General features: G+C 36.8%; 2 protein-coding genes across 3 annotated transcripts; both read right to left on the bottom strand.

Annotated features, from left to right (window-relative positions):
* Positions 1 to 325: 325 nt before the first annotated feature.
* On the bottom strand, positions 326 to 6505 carry LOC120767296. 2 transcript variants are annotated; one of them, XM_040093180.1, is made up of 9 exons: positions 5990 to 6505; positions 5496 to 5633; positions 5304 to 5437; positions 5070 to 5185; positions 4661 to 4979; positions 4465 to 4602; positions 3721 to 4388; positions 3307 to 3631; positions 326 to 2443 (listed from the first exon to the last, which is right to left on the bottom strand). In XM_040093180.1, the coding sequence occupies exons 1-9, from the start codon at positions 6112 to 6114 to the stop codon at positions 1329 to 1331; spliced, it is 3078 nt and encodes a 1025-aa protein (XP_039949114.1). In that variant the 5' UTR covers positions 6115 to 6505; the 3' UTR covers positions 326 to 1328. The 2 variants fall into 2 exon arrangements, with proteins under 2 accessions (XP_039949114.1, XP_039949115.1); XM_040093181.1 differs by having other exon boundaries at positions 4465 to 4599.
* Positions 6506 to 23243: 16738 nt separating this feature from the next.
* LOC120768552 lies at positions 23244 to 24093 on the bottom strand. Its single transcript, XM_040095296.1, has 2 exons — positions 23985 to 24093; positions 23244 to 23894 (listed from the first exon to the last, which is right to left on the bottom strand). The coding sequence occupies exons 1-2, from the start codon at positions 24033 to 24035 to the stop codon at positions 23319 to 23321; spliced, it is 627 nt and encodes a 208-aa protein (XP_039951230.1). The 5' UTR covers positions 24036 to 24093; the 3' UTR covers positions 23244 to 23318.
* Between the last annotated feature and the right edge of the window lie 872 nt (positions 24094 to 24965).

Below are 24965 nucleotides of genomic sequence, written 5' to 3'. Positions count from 1 at the left end.
TTAAATTAATATATATTGCTCATCATATACAAAATAAAATTGGCTATACAATTGTAAACATTAAAAATGTATAAATAAAATTTTAGACCGAAATCATTTTTTTTTATCGAGTACTTGATTTCATGTTTCAAATTTCACTCAAATAGGTATTAAGCAACCCCCATTTATCCAATATTTTGGGGGACCTTGAAGTAAGTATCTTAACTTTGCAGTGGAACTGAATATTGAAATTTGGTACCTGTGAGTTTATTTGAGATATTTCTTCGCGTGACGTGGGGGTTTCGAGAAATTACATGCCATAAAATAACACATTTAAAAAGGTATGTAGGTTTTTTCCAAGTATAAACACGTTTTATTAACTATACAAATTCAATATATTAATTTGCACAAATACTAAAGAAAACAAAACAATAAACAATACAAAAGTATAAAAGAACAGACATTTCTTAAAAATGATACGAATATAAATTGTGCTATAAACTCAAGAATTACATTGGTAAGCCGCTTCTTAAATACACAAATGATTAAATGCTAATGTTTAAAACATTCAATTGAAGTCGCATTATTTGCAATAATTGTACTAAACTAATTTGTTTAGATCTTAATCTTGTTACACCTTGCCTTGTCGCTCGGCGATTGGCGTACCATATTACCGTTGCAATTTATTTCACATTTTGGCTGTTGTTATATTTATGCTAACAATTTATGTTGTATTAAATGTGACATGTAATGATTTTTACAATATTTAATTTGTCTATGAAAAAATAATAACATACATATGCACATATGTTTAGTATAAAGCCATATTTTAAATGATTTATATCTTAATATGCTTCCGTAGCCGTGTGCAAGAGTAGAAATATTAAAAATAGATTTTTTATATGTACATATTGTCAGCTTGTGCTTCAGCCCAAGATTACGCCGACGGACGTTTGAAATGATTTTACGAAATATTTAACACACATACAAGCGTCCGAGTTTATATCAATATAATTTGAAAATATTGCGCAAAGTGCGATTTATTTGTTGTTGAATGCTAGAAGAGGGTTCTTCCCCGTCATCTTTTAAAAGAGTATAAAAATTTAAAGACTGTGGCGTCATACTCAATGATATGTACTGCTGGCATTTACTCGCACTAAAACAACAAACAAATGTATGAATTGCAAAGGGCAGTAGCATCAGCTTTGCTGTCACATCTACTTGGAAGAACTTAGTGCGTTCGTGTAGAATAGAAGCACTTCCATATAATCGTAACAAAGTATAATAATAATATTTATTTGTTACTACCAAATTTTTGCTCTTAGCTCAATTAATCCCTAATTAAAATACTAAACTTGAAAGTAATCATCGACCACTACATCTGTGGAATTCAGTTCACTGGTACTTTGCACTTTTGCTGCTGGTCTTTCATGTCCTGATTTTGGCGTAAGCCCATTTGCTGTTGACTTTAACAACACTATCCTGTCGGAGTTTGTTGTTGTTGTTGCTGTCGACGAGGCGCTTGCACTGCCGGCATCGTTTATTCCTGCAGTGGCATTGTGTGTTTGTGTACGCAGCTCGTCTGGCGTTAGGGGACTACTGCTGCCCAGGAGTGTATCGGAATATTCGGTCTGTAGCCTCTCGTATGGGTTTTCATTTTCTGTATTTGTATAGCAGACGGTTTCGTAATTTGGATCTGCTTCGCTGCCGGTAAGCGATTCATATTGTGAAGATGTCGATGGTGTTTGTCGTGAACTCATCGAGCTGGCTGTGCTGCCACTACCGCTGCCGGTTAGCACATTGGTGGATGACAAAGTGGAGCTGTTGGCTAGCAATGAGGATGAGTTGACCGATGAAGGTGAGGTGATCGCTAGAGTATCATGTGTGCCACTAGAAATAACACTCACGCTTTGAGCAAGTGTTCCCATTGACGAATGCAGGTTATTACTGAGTGGCAGTTCAGAGGCTGATTGCGGTATTCGCGGTGCTTCAGCAATGCGAGCATAGTGATCGGAGTCTTCGGTATCTGGGGTGGCGTCAATTATTTCTGCTTTCGATTCGGCGATGCTGGCATAGTTGTGATTGGCATCAGTTGCAATTATACTGTAACCACCTGTGGCTCCTTCTTCGATTTCTTCACCTTTAACTTTGCTATAGCCATCTGTAGAATCTTCGTCGACGGCCAAGGACTTTCTTTCGTTAATTTTAGCATAGCCATCATCGGAGAGCCCAGTAGACTTCGGTCCTTCAAGCACTTCGTAATTGGGATCATAGTCAGAAAATTTCTTCCCTTTATCTACTTCGGAATGATTTAGTTTAGCCGGCTTCTGTAACGTTTCATAGCCGGGATCGCTGTTGTTCGTTGTATCAAGCGGCACGGCAATAGTCTCATAATGTTTGTCACTACTTATGTCTGACTCTATCGGTGGTTTTATTTTTGCTGAAGGCGGATTGGTCATTTGTACTAAAATAATGAAATAAAACATAATTAAATATTTATCTGGTTATTAAAGCTTTTTTGAAGACAGTGAGTGGTAAAATTTAATTTTACTTATAATTTAATTAATAAAATGATCCAGTGCAAAAGAACATGCAAACCTCGCTACTTGCTACACCATTTGTTATCGAAATCGTTTTAATAGAGTAAAAAGTAATGATGTGTATAAGTATATGGCTCTGTTACATTATATATGTATGTATGCCCTCATAAGTATATATGGTCCTATTTGGTGACAAACAATTGTACATATCTCCATATGTGTATCTATGTTATATATGTATTAAACTTGTAATTTTTATTTTTAATTAAGTAGAATCAATTCTTAAATTATGTTTTTAATTAAACATCTATACAATTATTTTATATTTTAGGAGTTGAAAAGTGACTTGGTCGTGTGTGATAGTAAAGAAAGTAGAAAGTCAGTGTTTTTGTGGATGTACCAAGAAGCAAATCCAAAAATTTTAAACTTGGGTAAAAGCATGCGAATTTCATGATCATAAAAAGGTTATGAAGTATTATCGGAAATAATTGGGGATTAGTAACTAGCGTTTATATACTAACCGCTGCTTCCAAATAAAAATTGCTGAATTTTTCGTTGACTTAAAAGTAAAACTGCTGAAATATCTCATTTACGCGCAACTAAAGGGATATTTTTTCAGTTTTGGAAATTTTATATAGTTTGATAGCGAGTTGGAGGGAGTAGGAGGAGAGAGAGAAGGAAATAATTAAATCAATTGTACATCGAAATAGAAAATACTTAACATACGTCAAATCTTTCTCATTTATGTACAAAAACAATAACCTATAATAGACTACAAGCTACTTACACATCTCTTTTGGCCGTTCTTTATGCAATATACTGCTATAACAATCCGATTTTCGATTTTCTAAAGCTGATGATCGGTGTAGTCCATCCGCAGGTATTGTTTCATATCCATGATCCTTGGCACCATAACTGTTGCTGCGGATGCGACTTTTATCGCCGGAGGCATTTTGAATTGAAAATACATTAGCACGATTCAATTCCATAAGCTCTGCTGCAGCCATGTCTAGTGGACTAATTCCGAGGTGATCACCACCTTTGCGGGCCATTACAGGAGAGCTGTTCTGAGAGGAAGTTGAGTGATGCGACAATTTGTTCTTCTTCATCACCTGAAATTGAGTTATATTTATAAAACAGATGGACAACGCGACGCTAATTCAAATTTGACTTTTGGACTGTACTAAATTTTAGTGCTAACCTTAGCGTACATTCCTTCGATATCTTTGGACGGACTTATACTTTTGGTTTTATTTTTTTGCGGTGAGCTGTCGACTGCATTAGTTGATCCTGTTGAAGTGGGGACTATTGTATTCGAAACTGTTGTTAAAATTCCACTTAAATTTAATTCTCCAGTACCGCCGCCACATTCAATGACAGATATAACCGAACTTCGACCCGAGGTGATGTTCGATTTGGGAGTTGGTGGCAGCGGAGAGTTGGCTTGGCGTTTTTCTGGTTTTGGTGAACCTAATGTACAAATCGAAGAACTGTTGTTTGATGACGAGGACGCCTGTCTGGAGTGCTTTTGTGTGCGTAAGCTGTCTATAGGTGGTGGTATCGGGGTAACGTGTTCAGAAATAGGCCTAGAATGGCTCTGACTACCAAATGTGGTTTGTTGATTATGGTGGTTTGATGCAGATACTGCCATCGCTGTATTGTCTGTTGATTGTGCTTTTTTAACAACCGCTTTATTAGGATTCGGATTTGTGTTATTGCTAATGTTATTGATTTCCACCGATACCACCATAGAGTTAGTTTGCATGGGCTGGATTTGTGCATATGTCTCCGAGCCGCTTGTGTAAATGTCAGTCAGGACATTTGGATTGCTGCGAATATTCGGATCTTCGATTGCAGCATAAGTTTCATCTGCACACGGAAATAATACAAATAAATTAGTAACATTTGTGTACATTTAAACATTTGACAAAACTCTTTATCTAACCTGAATCGTCTGACACTGTCGCATAGTGCGAATCATTTGTTTCACGGGTCAAAGCTGCTACTCGCTGGGATTGTTTTGGAGGTTGCTGAGCTAGAATATTGGCTAGAGGCTCTCGAACGCTGATACTAGTATAACCTTCTAGAAAAAACCGTTATTTTTAAAATACAAAGCATATAAGTATATGAATGGATTTTACTTGAAGAATCTTGGGAATCACCACTAAAGTGTTGACTTATTATGGGCGGTGTCATATAAGGAAGATCTTGACTCGCTGAGATCATGCCTGCGATAGCCGAGGCAGCTGGAATTTCAGCGTGCGATATTGAATCGTTAAGATTTTGTGAAGCACTGCTGTGATTTGAGTTACGCGAAACTGTGCCATTTAGCTGAGGAGGCTGACTACTGTGAATGGCGTTACTATTACTGTTACCAGCAGCTACTATGGCAGCTGCAGCGGCTGCTGCGGAAGTTGACGGAGGGTTTACCTGGGCATAGGGGTGTTCCGCATTGCGAACCTTCAACATAGATTTAGAGTAAATACATAATAATCGCTTGTAAATATTAAATGTTAAAATGAAGGGAATATTTTGGAAAATCACTCTTACTTTAGCATAGTCATGGGGCGGATTCCTAACCCTTGAATAGGGTGAACTAATGTCATCTGCTTGGCTTATGGAACTGTGCTGAGATACGCTTATTTGTTTCTTCAAACTCGGTGCAGCTGAAATTATTAAATTTCACGTAAATAATTATATTATACCACAATTATTAATATTATAACTATGCATATGTGATAATTAGTATAATTAAATGAATTTATAATCATCCATTTGACTTACGACTATGGTTTTGGTCGTTTTCCTCAACCAAATGGTTCTTATCCGCCACAGTCTCATAGAGTTCAGATCCGTTGTCGCCATTACCTTCTACAATTGGTATGTCCGGTAGACTTCGATGAGCTGCAGTACTTGCTCTGGTAATTAAGCGAACACATTCAAGATTGTTTTTATAAATTCCTTCTATATAATTACCGTTTTTCTGAATCAGTGGTTGAAACAGCAGAAGTATTTAAGTCCGTTTGTGATTCACAACTTGCTAACACCTTAACTTCGATTATGTCATCTGGGTTAGTCATTTTGACCATTCCTTCTAATCCTCCCAGCTCATCTCTAAAATAATAAGTATATTGACTCTATTTAAAAAATGCTATAATAATATATTAAAAAATAATTTATTGTTGAAAGAACATTAAAAGTGTTATTATAGGATTGGTGGCTACACATATACACATTTATCCATGCATTGTAAAGGCAAGCCCTGAGTTGCACTTTATTTGTTGACGTAGCCATTGTGGCGACATTCTATGAGAAATTGTATGAATATATATGTACATACATATGTATACAATATTGACGAATTATTGTTGTTTGTGCTTCTAAGCTTTAAATTCCAATTAGCACACGGATATCTCAAACAGGAAACTTTCTTTGAAACAAAATCTAGTAATGTGGTCAATTCGACTTACTTTGTAGGTTGTCGCCTGCACCAGAGACACGCCGCCATTAGCACCATTGCCGTCAATGTTACATTCACTGTTAGCAAAACAGCGTAGTAAAACGCTGCATCTCCAGTACTTTCCCTCGACTTCATTGTGGCCAAAGGGGTTTTGCTGCCGTTTACAAATATTCTTAAGAGTCGCTTCTTTTGCGCTTTTAAGCTGATTTTGATTATATTAGTATTTTTTTGGACTTTTACTACATTTGAAATTTTTTGCACTAATACTTATCGTAATGCACACTCATTAAGTGACTTGATGCACCTTTCACTCTTGAATAAAAACATAAATATTTCGGATACGTTGATTTGGTTTTTTATTGTCTGCACTGATTTTCAGACGCAGATGACTTATATATTTCATTGCACGATTTCGAATCGTTCTTTAGTTGAAAGTACATTTTAGTTTTGTGGAATCGGTTTTATTATCCAAAAACCAAAGAAACAGAATTGTTCAACCAATATTTTGCACACGCACACACCCGAAACTCGACGCTGACGGAATCGCATTTGCGTCGACGTCGTTGCTTGTCAAAACGCAGTGGCTGTCATGTTTTCCTTTATGTTGCCACGTGTTTAAAAACTAATGAGAATTTTCTTAAACAGGGAAATTGTTTACTTCAAATATTGTAAATTAGGCTTCACTATATTTTAATGATGGACATTGCCGTGTTATATTAACAACCTTTTTAAAATATCCTGAATGATGCTGAAGACCTCACCAAATGTGAATACTAACTTTTTAACATTCAAAGTAGAATTGCCAACTTCAGTTTCAAAGCGAAGGCTCTATAAGTTGAAGATCCCTTAAGATATACTTATGCGTTGTTCATTGAAATAGTGAAATAAGTTTTGAGTAATTCGGTACTTACTTCACTTTTATAGTGAGTAACGCTACATATATCAGAGAACGTATATTTATAGAGAAGGTTCACGATGACGAAAATTTAGGGATATTTCAATTTTGGGATATTTACTGTTTTGGATGAGCGTGTTTCACCACAGAAAATTATTAGCGCATTTCACCATTTAACATCAGGGGCACGACAATAACAGAACTGAGTAGTTATTAGAGCCAATGGGAAAAATATGTTAATTTCAATGTTTAGAAATGTACGCTTACAGATTCCCTGTTTACTATGCGCAAACGATGCTGCATATAATTTATAGATCGGTATACATATGTTTGTATGTATATATTTGTTATGGAAGCACATAAGTGTGTACATACATATGTATGTATGTATATATTTTAAGATTGAGCTATTTTATGATGAATTGCATTAAATCTTTGCAAATATATAATTCAATAAGATTTGTATTACTACCTAAATATGCATTTTATATAGGTTTGGTACGACATACATACATATGTATATTTATATACTTAAATAAATATTTGCTTTGGTCATTAAACTTTTCGATATCATGTTAAAAGACCAAGCGGTCGCACATTTGTCCATATATAATTATGTGTGCATGTAAACAAATATGACAAAATTAAATGACATATTATTGTAATATGTATATTAAGTTTTTATGATATTATGATATCATCATATCTCATATACATACATATACATACATATGTATATTATATTTACAAACATATTCATATACATATGAAATTATAATATATTCTCAAACATAAGAAATATTTTAATAAATAACTCTTAATTGCACATTAACTTCAAATATTGTTTGGAAAATAGCATAATTTAGTTAGAATGATATAAATTATGCATATATTCATAGAAATACGCAAAATGATAATCACATCAATTAACATGATGGCATATGAGCATATAAAAATATAAGCAAAAGGCCAACATACGTCTGTAATAGCAATGTATATTTCTGAGCATAATTTTCATTAAATACTCAGCTCTGTTCACGCGCCACTGTTAAGATTTCTCCTTCTTAGCTAGCTGTGGTGAAACACGCTCATCGCATTTTGTTAGCTTTTGACAGTTTACACGCTTGTCCGTTGTTGGACCTTCTCTATAAATATACGTTCTCTGTTATAAGCTATGAGCAGAGAACGTATATTTTATAGAGAAGGTCCAACAACGGACAGGCGTGTAAACTGTCAAAAGCTAACAAAATGCGATGGGTGCATTTCACCACAGCTAGCTAAGAAGGAGAAATCTTAACAGTGGCGCGTGAACAGAGCTGAGCATTTAATGAAAATTGTGCTCAGAAACATGCATTGCTATTACAGACGTATGTTGGACTTTTGCTTATATTTTTATATGCTCATATGCCATCATGTTAATTGAAGTGATTATCATTTTGCGTATTTTTATGAATATATGTATGCATAATTTATATCATTCTAACTAAATTATGCTATTTTCAAAACAATATTTGTAGTTAATGTGCAATTAAGAGTTATTTATTAAAATATTTCTTATGTTTGAGAATATATTATAATTTCATATGTATATGAATATGTTTGTAAATATAATATACTTACATATGTATGAATATGTACTACTACTACTACTAATACAATGCCATTTAATTTTCATACGCATCTACATATCAGCGCATACATAATTACATATGCACATAGTATGTATGTAAGTACAATTCAAATTCAAATCGTAATGTCTTTTATCAGTAAAAAGTGTGCGCGCACTGCTCTATATGTTTGTACATGCATATGTATGTGTACGACATTGACGAACAAATAATGTATACCAACCAACATACAAATATGAGTACACATGTAAATATGTGCGCATGACATTCCCACACAAATAATGCATACACAACATACATATTTATACATACGTTCACATGTAGATATGTATGTCACCCGCAAAAACTACGAATATTGCTCTACAAAAACCACAATGGTTTCAAGTAGCATCAGCTGCGTCACAAGTCAATATGGCAGCCAAGTCGATGCCCAAATTTGTAGAAGAACACACAACAACAATATTTTCATTCATGAATGCAAGCACACTTTCAACAGGCAAACTTGCTTCATTCATAAAAACAGACGCCGTAACATCTCCCCGAGCATGCCTTTGCCAACAAGCGTCTTTTCGCAACGATGGCAAAAGCTAAAAATCATAAATTGAACAACTTCCTGATGATTCTTCACAGAAAGAAGTGACAAAAGTGGCAACATAGCCGTTGTCGATTTACAATATTTGTCTAAAATATTTTTCCGTGGCTCGCAGAAATCTGCGTCGATATGTATGCAAGCTCACACACAAACATATATATCTACGCTGGTTTGAGGGCGAAGCTGGTACAGCGGCAAGGGAAGCAGTGGCAATTGGCGATCTTTCGTTTGTGTTTTCGGCACAGCTCGGATTTTCTACCAACAACACAATGTTGTGAAGCTTTGTCGTCGCGTCATTCTTTTGACACATTGATTCTTTGACATGAAAGCAAAAAATATGAGCTTCGCCATTGGTTGTCCGCGTCAACGTAGATTTCGCATGAAGCATTGAGTGTACATATTCACATACATATGTTGCATGTAGACAAATTTACAAACATTATGCGTATGGTTTGTCATATTTGTTTACATGCACACATAATTATATATGGACAAATGTGCGACCGCTTGGTATTTTAACATGATATCGAAAAGTTTAATGACCAAAGCAAATATTTATTTAAGTATATAAATATACATACATATGTATGTCGTACCAAACCTATATAAAATGCATATTTAGGTAGTAATACAAATCTTATTGAATTATATATTTGCAAAGATTTAATGCAATTCATCATAAAATAGCTCAATCTTAAAATATATACATACATACATATGTATGTACACACTTATGTGCTTCCATAACAAATATATGTACATACATATGTATACCGATCTATAAATTATATGCAGCATCGTTTGCGCATAGTAGAAAAGGGAATCTGTAAGCGTACATTTCTAAACATTGAAATTAACATATTTTTTCCCATTGGCTCTAATAACTACTCAGTTCTGTTATTGTCGTGCCCCTGATGTTAAATGGTGAAATGCGCTAATAATTTTCTGTGGTGAAATGCACCCATCCAAAACAGGTAATATCCCAAAATTGAAATATCCCTAAATTTTCGTCATCGTGAACCTTCTCTATAAATATACGTTCTCTGATGATACAACTTTTTATTTCGTAGTAGTAACTACTGCAGAAAACACCTTAAACTGTTTAGTGGTGGATTTGCCTTTGCATTAGATGAGAAAACTTTCATACATACATACATTATATTACGTAATCAAAAAGTTGCGGTTTCAATGAAGAAAAGGCAGATTTTTTGACTTGAGTACTCTCGTTTGAAAATTAGGTTCCAAAAGTTGGAGAAAGAAAAGAAATTTTTTATACAAAAGCGAAGGGGAATCATAGATTTTAATCATAGATTTTGTATTTGCATTTTTGAAATAAGTTTTGAGATTATATGATGGCATAGAAAAACATAGACTTTGTTATTTGAATTTTTTAAATAAGTTTTGAGTTATGTGATATCATAGAAAAACATAGATTTTGTTACTTCAGTTTTTTTTAAGTTTTTAAATTTTAAATAAGGGGTTATGTGAAAACATAGCAAAATGTAGATTTTATTATTTGAATTTTTTTAATTTGTTTTGCGGTTATGTGATGTCATAGAAAAACATAGATTTTGTTACTAGAGTTTTTTATATATGTTTTATAACAGCGTCAACATAAAACAGCTCTACCATTTATCTTTTACCTATAGGACTTGTAGTTTTTCCAGAAATAGAGACAATATGGTTTAATCCTTAAAAGCTCAACCATCCCCCCTTCGTTCCACTTTTCGACCCCAAAGAAGCCCGAAAATAGTTTTTCTTTTAATTTTTCTTTCATTCTCTTTTGCTTCTAATAAGTTTCATCCTACTAGACACTGGTTTTCAGTCAGTAGTATTCTTAACGAAAAGAAAGAAATAAAATTTAGAAAACAATATCTAAAAATAATGTTTTAGATTGATAAATCTTTAGGTGATTTTTCCGCCTAAATATTAGTTTACCTCCCCTGCAGTAGCTTATGGATATGTACGAAAATTTGTGCACTAAAAAAATAAACAGATAATTAAATACCGAATTTTGGCCGCAGACATATCCCGCCAGCGCAACCACAAAATAACACTTCATTCACACTTCTACCGACCGCACAGCGCAATTAACCAACTGCAGCTGCCTCGCCGCAGCCCGCACCCCGGAGCTTAATTTTGCAAGTGTAAATTGCAATTTGCAGTACAACTAACTCCGCATGTGCGCGGCCATACTACAACAAAAACAACATACAAGTTCGCGTGGACGCCTACAAAAGCGGCGTAGCTGACAGCTGCACCTAATTAAGTTACAAATATCGGTTAAATCAAACGCACCCAATGCTGACTCGTTGACTTGCGGCCGAGAAAATTATTCACCCGATCGCCTGGGGGCTTTGAGTTGCCAAGTGAAGTATAGAATCACACGAGTTTGAAAATAATGTAGAATGTTAGTTTTCAGAAGAGAGTAGAGTTTTCCAAATATTACCAAAATCGAAGCAGTTTTGAGAACTTTGAGACTTTGTGGAATCAGGGAAACTTACGACTACCTACGACCTTACGCCTCCGTTAAGTCAAGTCAGGTCAAGGATAAGTTATTGTAGAAATTTTGTGTTGCTTGTGTGACGCTGTTGTTATTGTAACGGTGGAAGTGCTTTCCAAATAATTTTGAAGAATAATGCCAAGTCTGCGACCTGGTAAGAATCAGGATTCGTCTGGTTGAGACAGTCCCGGGTTCAGTTTTTTTAGTGAATTCTTCTTAGAATTGCGGTTTATAGTTTGATTTCCAAATTTTAACGAATTAGAAAAGCTTTTCTAAAAAAAATATTTCGGAGAAGCCCTTAGTCGACACAGTGACGATCCATATTTACTTGCTTGTTTTAAGCCTTTCTAAAGCTCGAAGCTTTTAAGGTATCGACTAGCTGATCTTCCTCAAGCCTTTCCAAAGCTCCGAGATTTGTAGTTATCGACTGGCTTAACTTCCTTAAGCCTTTCTGAAGCTCCAAGCTTTGTAGGTATCCGCTGGTTGAATTTGCTCGAGTAACTGGACCTGCTCCACACTTATGTTACAAGTCAACAGGGGCAGACAGCATTAGTTCTAAGCTCGATGGCTTTATATGAACTTTCAGCTTGAAAGCTCTGCTCTGTCTTTCAGTTGTTTTGTTAGGCTCATTCATCTTGTCTATCTACGCTATGCCACAATTGCTAACAAAAAGTATCGAAATTTATGCGGCGATAAGGCGAAGGTGTGGCAACATTCACCTTTAGCTACAGCAATGAATTGCTGTATATAAAATTTGGCGGCCAACAACAACTAATGGAGCAACAAAATAGGTAACTACAACAAATACATAAATATATATATGTATATATCGTCATTCGTAAGTCCGTGCCTAAAATTCAACTAGTACAACTATTGCAGCAACAACAAGCGCCATTGCCACGCGGCTGCAAAACGCAGACTGTGTTATACATGCATGCAACATCTTGTTTCTTCGCTGCCTTTTCGGAAGGAAATTGAAAGTAGTTTGTGCGCTTTGAGATGTTGGCACCCAGTCCAAACTCACTGATATATGTACATAGTAGAAGTTGAAGGTGGGAAAGTGCTAGAATGTTGCAAGCTCTTCACACACAAATACTCACCTACGTGTTGTTGTTGCAGTTGGTAGATGGTTTCACGCATTTCACGGCGGTGGCGTGTGAAAAGCCGATAATTGAAATTGTAAGGAGGACAGCTGCGCACAAATGCAACAAGCATCACAGCAACTCCAACGATTGTTATACATTTTGAGGCCGCCCAACAACAACGACAACAAACAATTGTAATAAGCATTATTTAGTTGCTTGAGCTGTCAGTCAACAGTTGCATCTTTCAACGCCTTTACCTTCACCTAGGCGAAGCTGTTGCAACATGGTGTGGCACCGACATGTGTACTACGTGAGCGACCAGCGACCTCTACGCCCTTGCTGTTGAAGGCAATAAAATTTTATCGTCAAAACATGACCGATGCTGGCGATCAAAAGCCATCAATATCTGTGAATTTATGTGTAATCGACATTAATTTCATAAGCACACACACTCACACGCACACTTTCATATGACAGCATAGAGCGATAATGCAAGCTGGCTTATTCATATCTGGATAGCAGATTACAAATAGCACAGAACAATGTAAATCAAAACTAGAAAGATAAAAACAAGAAAAAATGTTAACTACAGCATTAATACCCTTCATGGGTGAACTTTTTAGGGCACAGAGGGGTATGAAAAGTTATTTTTTCTGAATTTGATCGATCAGTTATATGGCAGCTCTATGCTCTAATGGTCCGATCCGAACGGTATTTTAGGAGATTGTAGCAATACCTTAGATAATACTCTGTGCCAATTCTTTTGAGGATACTGTGTCAAATATAAAAGTGTTTCATATAAGGACTTGAGTTTAATCAGTCAGTTTGTATAGCGGCTGTATGCTATAGTAGTCCGATCTGTACAATTTCTTCGGACATTATAGCAAGGCCCGGGACTATAATCTGTGCCAAATTTGGTGAAGATGCCTTTGACAAATATAGGGTAGTCGAAAAAGACTTTTCGTATTTCTAGTCAAACTCCAACTTATGTTTTTTATATTTATAATGAAATTTAATGAACCAAATACATATGTACCATTTTGATCCACCACTTTGTGCAATTTTTCTGCTAGAGACATTATCAGTTTAAAAATGTTCTGATTTCTCGGCGAAAAACTGCGACATGTAATTTTTAGAGGCCTCTTTTGAAGCCAATTTTACTCAATTAAGGGAGTTCTGCATTGACCGAAACAACTAGAAGTCCATTGGTGTAAGATCAGAGCTATATGGAGGATGCATCATAACTTTCTAGCCAAGCTCTTCCAGCGGAGCAGAGCCATCAAAATTGTGTGTGGTCTAGCGTTGTCCTCATGAAAGACGAATCCCTTTCTGTTTATCAGTTCAGGCCGTTTTTTTTTCGATTGCTTGTTTCAATCTTATCAGTTGTAAAATGTAGAATCGTTCGACCAGGCTGGAGCATTTCATAGTGGATGATTCCTTACCAATCCCACCAAACACTCAGCATAACCTTTCTAGGCAACAATCCTGTCTTTGCGACCTTTTGTTGAGCTTCACCACGCTTGGACCATGATCTTGTTCACACATTATTGTCGTGTTTGATCCACTTTTCGTCTTCTGTTACCATTCGTTCAGAAATGCTTCGACTTCATTTCGTTTCAGCAAAGAATCGCAGATGTTAATTCGGTCCATTAAATTTGTCACAGGCAATTCATGTGGTACCCAAACATCGAGTTTCGTTTTACAGCCAGCCTTTTCTAAATGGTTCAAAATCATGTGATGATGAATGTTAAGTTCCTTAGCGATGTCATGGCTGCCTACGTGATGGTCCTGGTCAATCTTTTCCATAACTTTATCGACTTTTTCAACGAAAGGTCGACCTGAGCGAAGTGCATCTTTCACAGAGATATTCCCAGAACGGAAGCGAGCGAACCATTGTTTTTTCAGCTTCGCCGAATATTATTTTGGTTAAATGAAGCTTAAAATCTCACCGTTCCAACACTATATGGTAGGACAGAATGCGAAAAACTTTTTCGAATACCCAATAAAATAGTTTCCAATATAAGGATTTGAGTTTGTGCAGTATATGATGCCCAGGGAGTTGTATATATTGCCCAATACCACCGATTCCAACGAGTAAGCAGGGGAAAAGAGCTTGATCACACACCCATATCTCAATAACTAAGAGCATAGTTCGCGGATACACAGACGGACATGGCTAAATCGACTCCACTGGTTATGCTGATCATTCATAGCTATACTTTATAGAGTCTCCGATGTTTCCTTTTAGGTGTGACAAACATCGTGGGAAACTTAATATGCGCTGTTCAAGGTATAAAAGTTTCTATGCTCATACACAAAACCACACATACATACATTTTTTTTATATATGTAAGTATTAGCCAGCATCTGCATGCCCAACAAATAAAGGACGTGCATTGAGCACAAATCACTCAAAAGCGCAACTCAGCGCGTCTCATTTGTAAGGAGGCTGATGGGGCCTGACGGACGCCTCACTTTTCTCTAATGACTAGGCGCAGGCAGTTTTCAACGCTGGTATGGTTTTGCTCCTTGTAGAGCTGGCCGACAGAGCGACTACTCCACGTCTCTTCGTCCGCTTGTCTACAACAGTTATCGGCCTGCTGGATGGATGGATTGAAATGGATGAATTGTTTTGTCCGTTCTGCTTTATTGCATTTGAGGTTGTGGCGTAAAATCACTACTCTGAAGGTTAGCAGGCATCATAATGTATCAAAATCATTATTGGTAATTATTCATTGTGCATTTTGCATGAGCTGGCGAAAAGGCTGAACCTTTGTTTTGTCGTTTTTCGCAGGCCTTGTAATGAGCGCTGGCTGTTGCGGTGGCTGTAAGTGGTCACATAGTCATGCAATGGTTGAGGGTTCTGCGGTGGCTGAATCCTGATGAAGCCCAAATTGAGCTTTTGAACTATCGAACGAAGCATCGATTATGCCTAATTTATCGCTATTTCGTTACAATAAATACTTATATTATCGTTTCGTCAGTTTAGTTAGTTATGTATTAGAGAAGGTTCAGAAATTTAAAGGCTGCTTTACTCATTTGAAGTATTTCTGCTTTATTTTGTGAAGTTATTGGTTCTATGGGATATTTTTGGTACAATTTCTTAAGGCACGCAGTAATTGTTTTATACTTGCAATCCAAATCGAATTGCTTTTAGTACTGTTCCCTTAAATGATAATGTCTGATAAAGCGCTTCTGAGCATGAGACAAAAGGGTGAACCATATGAATTGAAGCTTAGAGACTACAAGTGGATCCATTACGAATGCAAAAAGTCATATGGCTGAATTTCCATTACGTTTAGGTATGTATTTATTTGTTTCAGAAGACCGTGCTGCATTTTGAGTTTCGAAACCGTTCCCACAATAGTCGGGTCTACGTAATGGGAACGGACAGGCTTTTTATTTAGCCAAGGACTGTCAACTCGGCAAAATTCTGCGGCTACAATAACAACAATTATGAGCTTCAAAAACCGGCTGAAACCATTAATGGAGCGCTCTACCGATAAAAATTCATCAAATTGAAGTGAGCAATTGCCGAAATACGCCCGAAAGTTGTGATTAGACACGAGTCAATAATTTTCGATCTTCACAGCCCTCGGCCTCATCTTGCCAGACCGGTAAAAACAATACAATACAATACAATTTCAAAAGGTGAACGTTTTGAGAAATGTTCAATTAGAACTCCTATGATGCGGCAAATGAACCTTAGCAAGTAGACCAATAGATCTTCTACGTTCTACTCTGGGATAGAAGGATCTCTCAGTCGTGCAGTACCTAGTCGTCAACTTCTTTTTCTTTATTGGTGTAGACACCGCTTACGCGGTTATAGCCGAGATGGAGGACGGAGTCATGTGTAGAAGTTCACGCAAGTAAGAAAAGTTCTCTGAGCGCCATTTACTTGGGAGTGGCCAGAAACGATTCTTTTAGACATGCCTCAAGTGAGAAGGCGAACCATCCCTCCACAGGGTTGTGCGGGGAGCCAACTCGTTCCCATTCCGATTTAACCGGCGTAAGGGTGTCCCTTTTAGCTAGCTCATCAGTTATGCAGTTCCCGGCGACTTTATTATGATAAATTAGCTTGATGATATTGCCACTGTGAGTGCTCACCTCCATGGAAGAAGCTGCACTTCTGAGCTGTAAGTCTACTGCTACCTTAATAGTAGTTACTTCTGCTTGAATTGCATACAGTGATCCAATATTCTAAAGCTAAGTTTGACTCAGAACTGCTTAAAGAAGATTCCCCTCCAAACTTGCCTCCTAGTCTCGACTCATCCACGAAAAAGTTCACCACGCGTCTTCTCCTGCGATTTCTCCCCGTCTACATATTCCTAGCTGGTTTATGAGCGGAGAAAGAGCCAGCAGGAGCAGCTTCTGCGATGCAGTCGTCTAAGCTTATAGACCTGCGTTTGAAGGAGGAGAGAATTTCAGCGTGAAACTTTGGAATGTCACTTGTACATGGTTGTGGACTGAGTGTGAAATATCTAGGGCATGGAGCCACCAGTAGTAGCTTCTGCCTTGTAGTGGTCCAAACTTACAGACATGCGATTGAAGGAGGAGAGAATTTCAGAGTAAACTTTTGGAAGATTACTTGTACATGATTGAGTTGGAACGAGTTAGAAGCCTCTAAGATATGGAATATGAGGTGAAGGCTATTTCGGTTTCTCGAGAGTTTGCAATATTTGAAATCCGTTCGTAACGAATTCAGTCGGCTGATAATGTGACCAAAGTATATTAAGAAGGATCGCTCTACTCAGATATTGCCAAACGGTAATGTTTTCCCATTGAAATAAGATTACTTTGTTTCTTTAAGAGTGTAAAAAATTGCTAGAATATAAAGTGTTTAAAGGACCTCTCACTGCCACTTAAAGAGCTTACATTACGGCATTTGTAAGCATAACTGCATCTTCCGAATAAAACTACATACATAAATTTACAAGTGTGGTTATTATATGAAATTCTTAGAACGCATTTGTCAACCTCAAGAAGTGGCTGACGCTCGGCAACTTGCGGGTAACATTGTGTGCGTGAATAAACGGAAATAAATACATACAAATGTGTCAACGAGAGACTCATACACACACACACAAACCACAATGTATGGAAATTTATTTATACACCATGAATATTTGCCATTTGCTGAGAAGTTAGCTGAGCAGCCAAGCACCGCACAGTAGACAGTGTGAATTTGTAGCACGTTGCAAGCTGTTTCGCATTGCATTTTGCTTGGTTGCGTGGGTGAATAATTGTGGAGCGCTTGTCATTGATGCATGGCAGTGGATAAAGCTACGCTTATTCGGAAGGAAAACCAAGAAACGAAGACGATGAATGCGTGCCGAATTTTGAAAACGTGTAAAGGAACGTGATTCCTTAAATAAATGTATGTAATAGGGTGGGTCAAAATTTTTTAATTTTTTTTTCCTTAGACTTAGACTTGAATATGTATATCTTACGAAGTTAGGAAAAAAATGGTAAATTGTAATTTGTGAAAAAAACTAAAAAATTATAAAAATCATCTCTTACGATTTAAGGTTGGAATTTGACCGCGAAATACTTCGAACGAGCCAAAAATTCATATTTCATTTTCACGGTATCTAAGAAAACAAATTTAAAGTTTTTTTGGCCCACCCTAATATGCATACATAAAATTTTTTCCATAATCAGTGCATTTTTTATGGGAAAATATCGAACACTGACTTAAAAAAAATTGTTTTTTTGTTCCACCCTAATTATGCATACATATATAATATCTTACACACATACTTATATAATATTTTTTCCGTTCACGAATCAGTGCATTTATTATGGGAAGGTATCCAGCACTGACTTTAAAAAGTTTTTTTTGGCCCACCCTAACATGCATAAATAAAATTTTTTCCCTACCGGAATCAGTGAATTTATTATGGGAAAGTATTCACCACTGACTTTAAAAAGTTTTTTTAGCCCACCCTAACATGCATATATAAAATTTTTTCCCTACCGGAATCAGTGTATTTATTTTGGGAAAGTATCGAGCACTGATTTGAAGCGCTTTAAATAGTATATTAGCGACCTTGTTGTTGTTATATATAGAGGCAAATATCAATTATACTCTTCATATAAAGCTTATGCAATTTGCTCTCTTTTCAACGCTTAATTTGGCCGGCAAAACTTGAAGAACCGGATAACTAACCAAAATAGACACGCAGGCTTTTGAGTATTTGTGAAATTTATTTCAAAGTTATTTTTAACACATTGCTCAAATAAAGCAAATATCTTCAAAGCGTTTTGTGTTACTTTCATTTTCTGAGCAGTTTGTGCACAACAACAACCAGCCGTTGTCCACTTGTTGAAAAGATTCAATTTGCTTGAGGATTTGCTCGTTCTTTTCGGCTTTGTGGATTAGTTTGCTCAGTGCTTACAGTAGTTACAAAAACACTTATACTCACACTTACATATTTACATGGCTTGCCGAAGGAAGCTTTAGCAGCTAGCTACTGTTTGTTTTAGCTTTTTGGCTTCGTGGCATTGCCTTGCTGGGCTTTGTGTTGATACTGTTGCCCAAGCTGGCTGTATTTAAATAATCTTCAGTCACTTCGGAAGTCAATTGTTAGATCTAAGCAGTATTGAGGATTACTGCTTAAGCTCCCGCTGAGTAAGCTAAGGAGATTTGCCAGGAGATTTGCCGTTGTAGCGATATTTAAGACGCAAGCGTGTTTTTTATTTGATAAGATGAAATACTATATAACTGTACTATTGCAATCTATGACAGTTAAATAAGCATTTAATGCAGTGCAACTTACGTTACGATAATTTCTTACGAAACAGCTCTTCATATCTTCTTCTTCTTTATTGGGGTAGACCCGGCTTACGTGGTTATAGCCAAACTTACAACAGCGCGCCAGTCGTTCCACCTTTTCGTTCTTAGGCGCCAATTGCAGAATCCAATTATAGCCAGGTCCTTCTTCACCTGGTCTTTCTAACAGAGTAGAGGTTTTTCTCTTCCTCTGCTTCTTCCGGCAGGTATTGCGGAGTGTTTTTATTCATTTGGACGACATGACCTAGCCAGCATAGCCGCTGTACCTTAATTCGCTGAACTATTTCAACGTCGTCGTATAACTCAAAACTCGTAACACCGACTCATCAGATGTTGCCATCGTCCATGCCCCTGCACCATAAAGCAGGACGGGGATGATGAGTGACTTGTAGAGTTTGGTCTTTGTTCGTCGAGAGAGTACTTTACTTCCAGAGTAGAGTGAGAAGACTGATTGTTTGATGACAAGAGATATTTCGTCTTGCCTTCATTCACTATCAGACTCATTTGCTTTCCTACCTTATTCAGTCTGGAGAAAGCAGAATTAACGGTGCGGTTGTTTAGGCCAATGACAACAATATCACTATGTACACTCTTATAGAAGAATGTACCTTCTCGGTGTAGTTCTGCAGCTCGAATTATTTTCTCCAGAAGAAGGTTGAAGAAGTCACACGAAAGAGAGTCGCATTGTCTGAAACCTCGATTGGTACCGAATGGCTCGGAGAGGTCCTTTCCGACCCTGACGGAGCCTTTAGTGTTGCTCGACAAATGAGCTCATTGACTATGCGCACTAGTCAAGGAGTGCATAACCCCTTAGCAATAGTACCAAGCTTCTTTCATTTAAGATTTGTGTGGATACTTAGTAACCAGGAGGTCAACCAATTTCATCCGATTGGAAACGTGTCGGTTTCGTGAAGTCCTCTTGCGTTCTAGCTGAACCTATGAACCTTCATTGAGTTCGCAAACGTTAAAAACCTTGTGCGACTGCGAGATCCTTTTGACCCTGCTCTTAGCAAAGTCTAGACGCAATTTAAGGTATTCTGACAAACCCTCTTTGCTAAAGCTGTATTGAGAATGCCGAGCTGAAATCATCTTGTCACCTTATCTCCTATTATCGAGCCTAGCCGAGTGGCTCAGATCTATAATCCATCCTTTTTTGGTAGTTTATGGATACAAGACGAACATTTATCCAAGTCAGATCCATCGATTAGTATCAATCCTACGACCTAACGTAATATAATTATTGAATAAGTTAAAGTTCGGATAGAAATATAAAGCTATAAAAAGTAGAATATCGCTTATGGTGAGATTAAATTGAGATGAGAGCAAGCTACCCAAAGGGCTTTTGTTCCACACTTGCGACGGAAAGCTCAACACTTGTTGCTCATTCCTCTGTTTTACTTTGCTACTTTATATGTATCTGAACCAAATCTGTTTGTTTGTCTTAAAGATGTTTACCACATACCGTCTGCAGCGAGTCCTCTGTACTGTAATTAACAAATTTCTACGAATAAAGAAGGAGAGAGCTAACGTTAAGGATTTGCATGGGCGTATGCGCCGAGAGCAAAGAAAGGCAAACCTCAACAAACAAGTGAGCTTTCACAAAACAATTCTCACCATTATTATAAGGCCACCAATGGCACCTACGCTACCACAAAGTCAGCACGAGTCTGGAACATAGTTATTATATATTGAGAATAACATAATAATACAACAATAACACAATGTTGGCTGCACTTGACATTGAATTTGCAGCAAGACCATATTGTTTCGGTATTTCGTTTTCCTATATTTTTTGTATATTTTTCTTTTGTATGCATGTAGGTGTATGTGTATGTGTATGTTTCTTATAAAACACGTTTCTACGTATTTTCACTTGGACTTCTTTACACTTTCGTTGCCTTCAATGCGACTCTTCAATGGCGGCCTTTCCTTCTTCCACTCGCTTTGCCTTCCGGCGCGGCTACTTGTTTCGGTTTCGGTCACTCCGGCAGCCATAAAGTACAAACAAATTAAAGTTTTAATTAAATTTACGGCTGCGCGCTTGTTACTAGAAGTTTACTTTACCGAAGTAGCGCCAACATTCTCAATATTTATTGGTTCCATACACGAAGAAACTTTCAGATTTACAGCGTGCTGTAAAAGTAATTGGGCACTTGTAAGGGAAATGGCCAATTAAGGGTTTGTTGCGAAATAAAAATTTATTACAGTAATGCTACTTGTGTACCTTCCTATAAAAGGAAACAACAGGGAAAGTATTAAAACAAATTGATTTACGGAGTAAAATCGTTTGATTTGAGAGTCTCTTCGGTTTTCTATTTAAAATTTATTAAATGGGTGATAATTTTACTATTTTCTTTGATATTTTATATATAAAAATATATTGTCTATTATCTATTACTTCATTCCGAGAGCTGTCTTTAAACTTTTCCATTATAGAACGCTTTTAACACAAAGAACATCTCGTTCAGACTCTGCGAGAGACCCTCAGAGAGGCATTAGCTGGTAGCTCTCTTCGGCAGGAGAGGACTTTAGTTACGAATTTTTAATTCTAGGAACATTTCAAGTATCGTTTCCGATATTGGTGTCTCAAGTATATACTTAAATGAAATTGCCTGCAAGTTCTAAGTTATGGCTGTAAATGCTGGAATCCAGACACGTTTTACTTGACGACTTAGGTATGTTGTCTTATCTTCGATTACTACTAGATCCATGGGAGCAGGTTCGACTTCGCGCAGTATTTCCTGGGTAACTCTACATAACCGGACTTTACGGCCTTCAACTTCTACAGATCACTAGACCCATTCGTCACGCTTCTTTGTTCAACATGCATAAGTCGGAAAACTGTACGTTTGCTTGGAAAATACACTTTAATAAAAATGTGTATTTGAGCGTATTGAGTATGAAGAGCTTGACAAGCTGTCCGGCAGGAGTAATGCTCGAAAATTCTAAGAAGAAATGCGGCGACTAACAGAAGGTTTCAAGGTCGGATCATACTTTTGTAGGACTAGCAAATGTGATCTAGTAACCGATGCCCAGAGTATACTAAAATTATGGAGGGAACACTTCTCCAGCCTGCTGAATGGCGGTGAAAGTATAACGCCACGAGAAGGCGAAGTCCTAATCGATGACGATGAAGCAGACGTTCTATTGCCCGACCATGAAGAAGTACGAACAGCAATTAACCGTCTGAAGAGCAACCAAATGGCGGTGGCGGATGGATTGCCGGCCGAGCTATTCATGCATCAGCTTCTTTGTAAAATATGGTTGGACGAAAGCATGCCCAACGATGGGAATTTAAGTTTGCTCTGCCCAATCCATAAAAAAGGAGACCCCACAATCTGCGCCAACTACCGTGGGATAAGCCTTCTCAACATCGCATATAAGGTTCTATCGAGCGTATTGTTTGAAAAAGCTGGCCGACAGCCCATCGTCAACAAACTGGTTGGACCTTATCAGTGTAGCTTGAGGCTTGGTAAATCAACAACTGATCAGATAATCACCAGGCGCCAAATCTTGGACCCATGAAAAGAGAATCGACGCCCGCCACCTCTTCGTCGATTTCAAAGCTGTCTTTGACAGCACTAAAAGGAGCTGCCTTTATGCCGCGAGATGACTACATCGATCCAACTCCTCACGCTGATCATTTATGTACTGTCTCCTACGTTTCCTTCTGGATATAACAAACTTTTGGTAAACTTAAAATATTCTCTTCAGGGTAGAATTATTAATAACAAAATGGCACTACTTACGAAAGAAAACCAATCCACTTTTATTTTGAATTAAAATATATATACATTACATATACTTTAAAAACTATCAAACTCACTTCTACGTATAACAGAATTATAACTCAAAATAATTCCATAGTTTAATCCAAAGTTGCCACTTTTCATCTTCGTCACTTTCGTTGTATTGCTGATGTAAACTCACCAAGCCAGCGTCCAACTCCCGCTCCTCTGGCGTCAGTGTGGCAATGAAATCATCAAAGGCTTCGCCAAAGAAAAAATTAAATCTTTGCAACTCAAATGCCAGCTGTCTATGCTCCTTTACATCACTCACTAAATTAATATTCGTTTGAGAAATTAATTCGCCGATTATGTTGGTCGCGGAGCGCACTTCAAGCGTATCTAACGGCTCATTGATTAAGTTTATTTTTTCAATTTTGTCCAAAGCGTTCTTCAAAGCAGTGATTTTGTTGTTATCCGCAATACTATGTTCTGGCGCAGCTTGCAAGTCAGCTAAAATAACTTTAATCGCCTCATATGAAAATTGTGCAAAATGCTTTTCAAATTCCAACAACACCTTATGGCGTGCGGTTAAATCGAGTTTACTGCTACCGGAGAGATCATTAACGCCTGTGCTGATTACTGCTTGTGCCTCCTCGATTTGCACAGGTACAGCTGAGCTGGTAGTGATCAGCTGAAATGGAGTGAGGTTAGTTTTGACTTGGAATATTTATCTGTCTACATATTTCTTACAAATAAATAAAATAAATTTTTGAACACTCACCTGTATCATGATGAAGGATGATAATAACGTAACAGCAAAGAATTTGGCCATCGTTGCTCTGTTGCAGCCGCTTGGTCTCTTTCCAATAGAACTAAGAAAATAAGTGGCTCGAAAACTGTCAATACACTTCATTTTATAGTAACTTGTCTTTAATTCTAATGCGTTTTCATTTAATTGCCTCCGATAATTACTTGTTAAATTCTTAGTAATCAAGTAGAGTATTTCCAACGAAAGTACCTGTTTATTTACTGAGACGACATTGGGTGCAATACAATATATTTAAGCTTACTTTGTTTTTCTACATAATATGATTGAAGATTCAAAGAATTAACTATGACGTATGGTGTGGGTTTGTTGGTATTACGCGGTGCTATGGAAAAATTTTGTAATTTTAATTCCATTGATTACTCCCAACTATTTCAGTTATTGTTATTGAATATGACTTTGCATTGTGATTGTAATTGTATTTGTTTTTGTATTTATTTTTGTACTTTAGTAGATCGTAGCTTTGTAGCTTGTAGTTTTTAGTTTTGTAATTTGCAGTTTGTAGTTTCTAGTTTTGTGGCTTTGTAGTTTTGTAGCTTTGTAGTCTTGTAACTTTGTAGCTTTGTAGTTTTGTAATTTGTAGTTTTGTAGCTTTGTAGTTTTGTAGATTGTGGTTTGAAGTTTGTAGTTTTGTAATTTGTAGTTTGTAATTTGTAGTTTTGTAGTTGTAGTTGTAGTTCTGTTGCTTTGTAGTTTTGTGGATTTGTAGTTTTGTAGTTCTGTAGTTTGTAGTTTTGTAGTTTGTAGCTTTGTAGTTTTGTAGTTTTGTAGCTTTGTAGTTTTGTAGTTTTGTAGTTTGTAGCTTTGTAGTTTTTAGTTTGCAGTTTTGTAGCTTTGTAGTTTTTAGTTTGCAGTTTTGTAGTTTTGTAGCTTTGTAGTTCTGTAGTTTGTAGTTTTGTTGCTTTGTAGTTTTGTAGATTTGTAGTTCTGTAGTTT

The sequence above is a fragment of the Bactrocera tryoni genome, chromosome 2 (genome assembly GCF_016617805.1).
Source record: "Bactrocera tryoni isolate S06 chromosome 2, CSIRO_BtryS06_freeze2, whole genome shotgun sequence".
Lineage (NCBI taxonomy): Eukaryota > Metazoa > Arthropoda > Insecta > Diptera > Tephritidae > Bactrocera > Bactrocera tryoni.
Note: the sequence above shows the minus strand (reverse complement) of the source record. Positions and strands in the feature narration are given on the sequence as shown.

Excerpts from the sequence above, each read along its gene's own strand:
- LOC120768552 (XM_040095296.1), bottom strand. The coding sequence starts at position 24,035 with ATGGCCAAATTCTTTGCTGTTACGTTATTATCATCCTTCATCATGATA. Across the intron at positions 23,895-23,984 it reads CATCCTTCATCATGATACAG|CTGATCACTACCAGCTCAGC; the intron begins GTGAGTGTTCAA and ends ACTCCATTTCAG.
- LOC120767296 (XM_040093180.1), bottom strand. The coding sequence starts at position 6,114 with ATGAAGTCGAGGGAAAGTACTGGAGATGCAGCGTTTTACTACGCTGTT. Across the intron at positions 5,438-5,495 it reads ACCACTGATTCAGAAAAACG|AGCAAGTACTGCAGCTCATC; the intron begins GTAATTATATAG and ends CTTAATTACCAG. Across the intron at positions 2,444-3,306 it reads AGAACGGCCAAAAGAGATGT|TACAAATGACCAATCCGCCT; the intron begins GTAAGTAGCTTG and ends TCATTATTTTAG.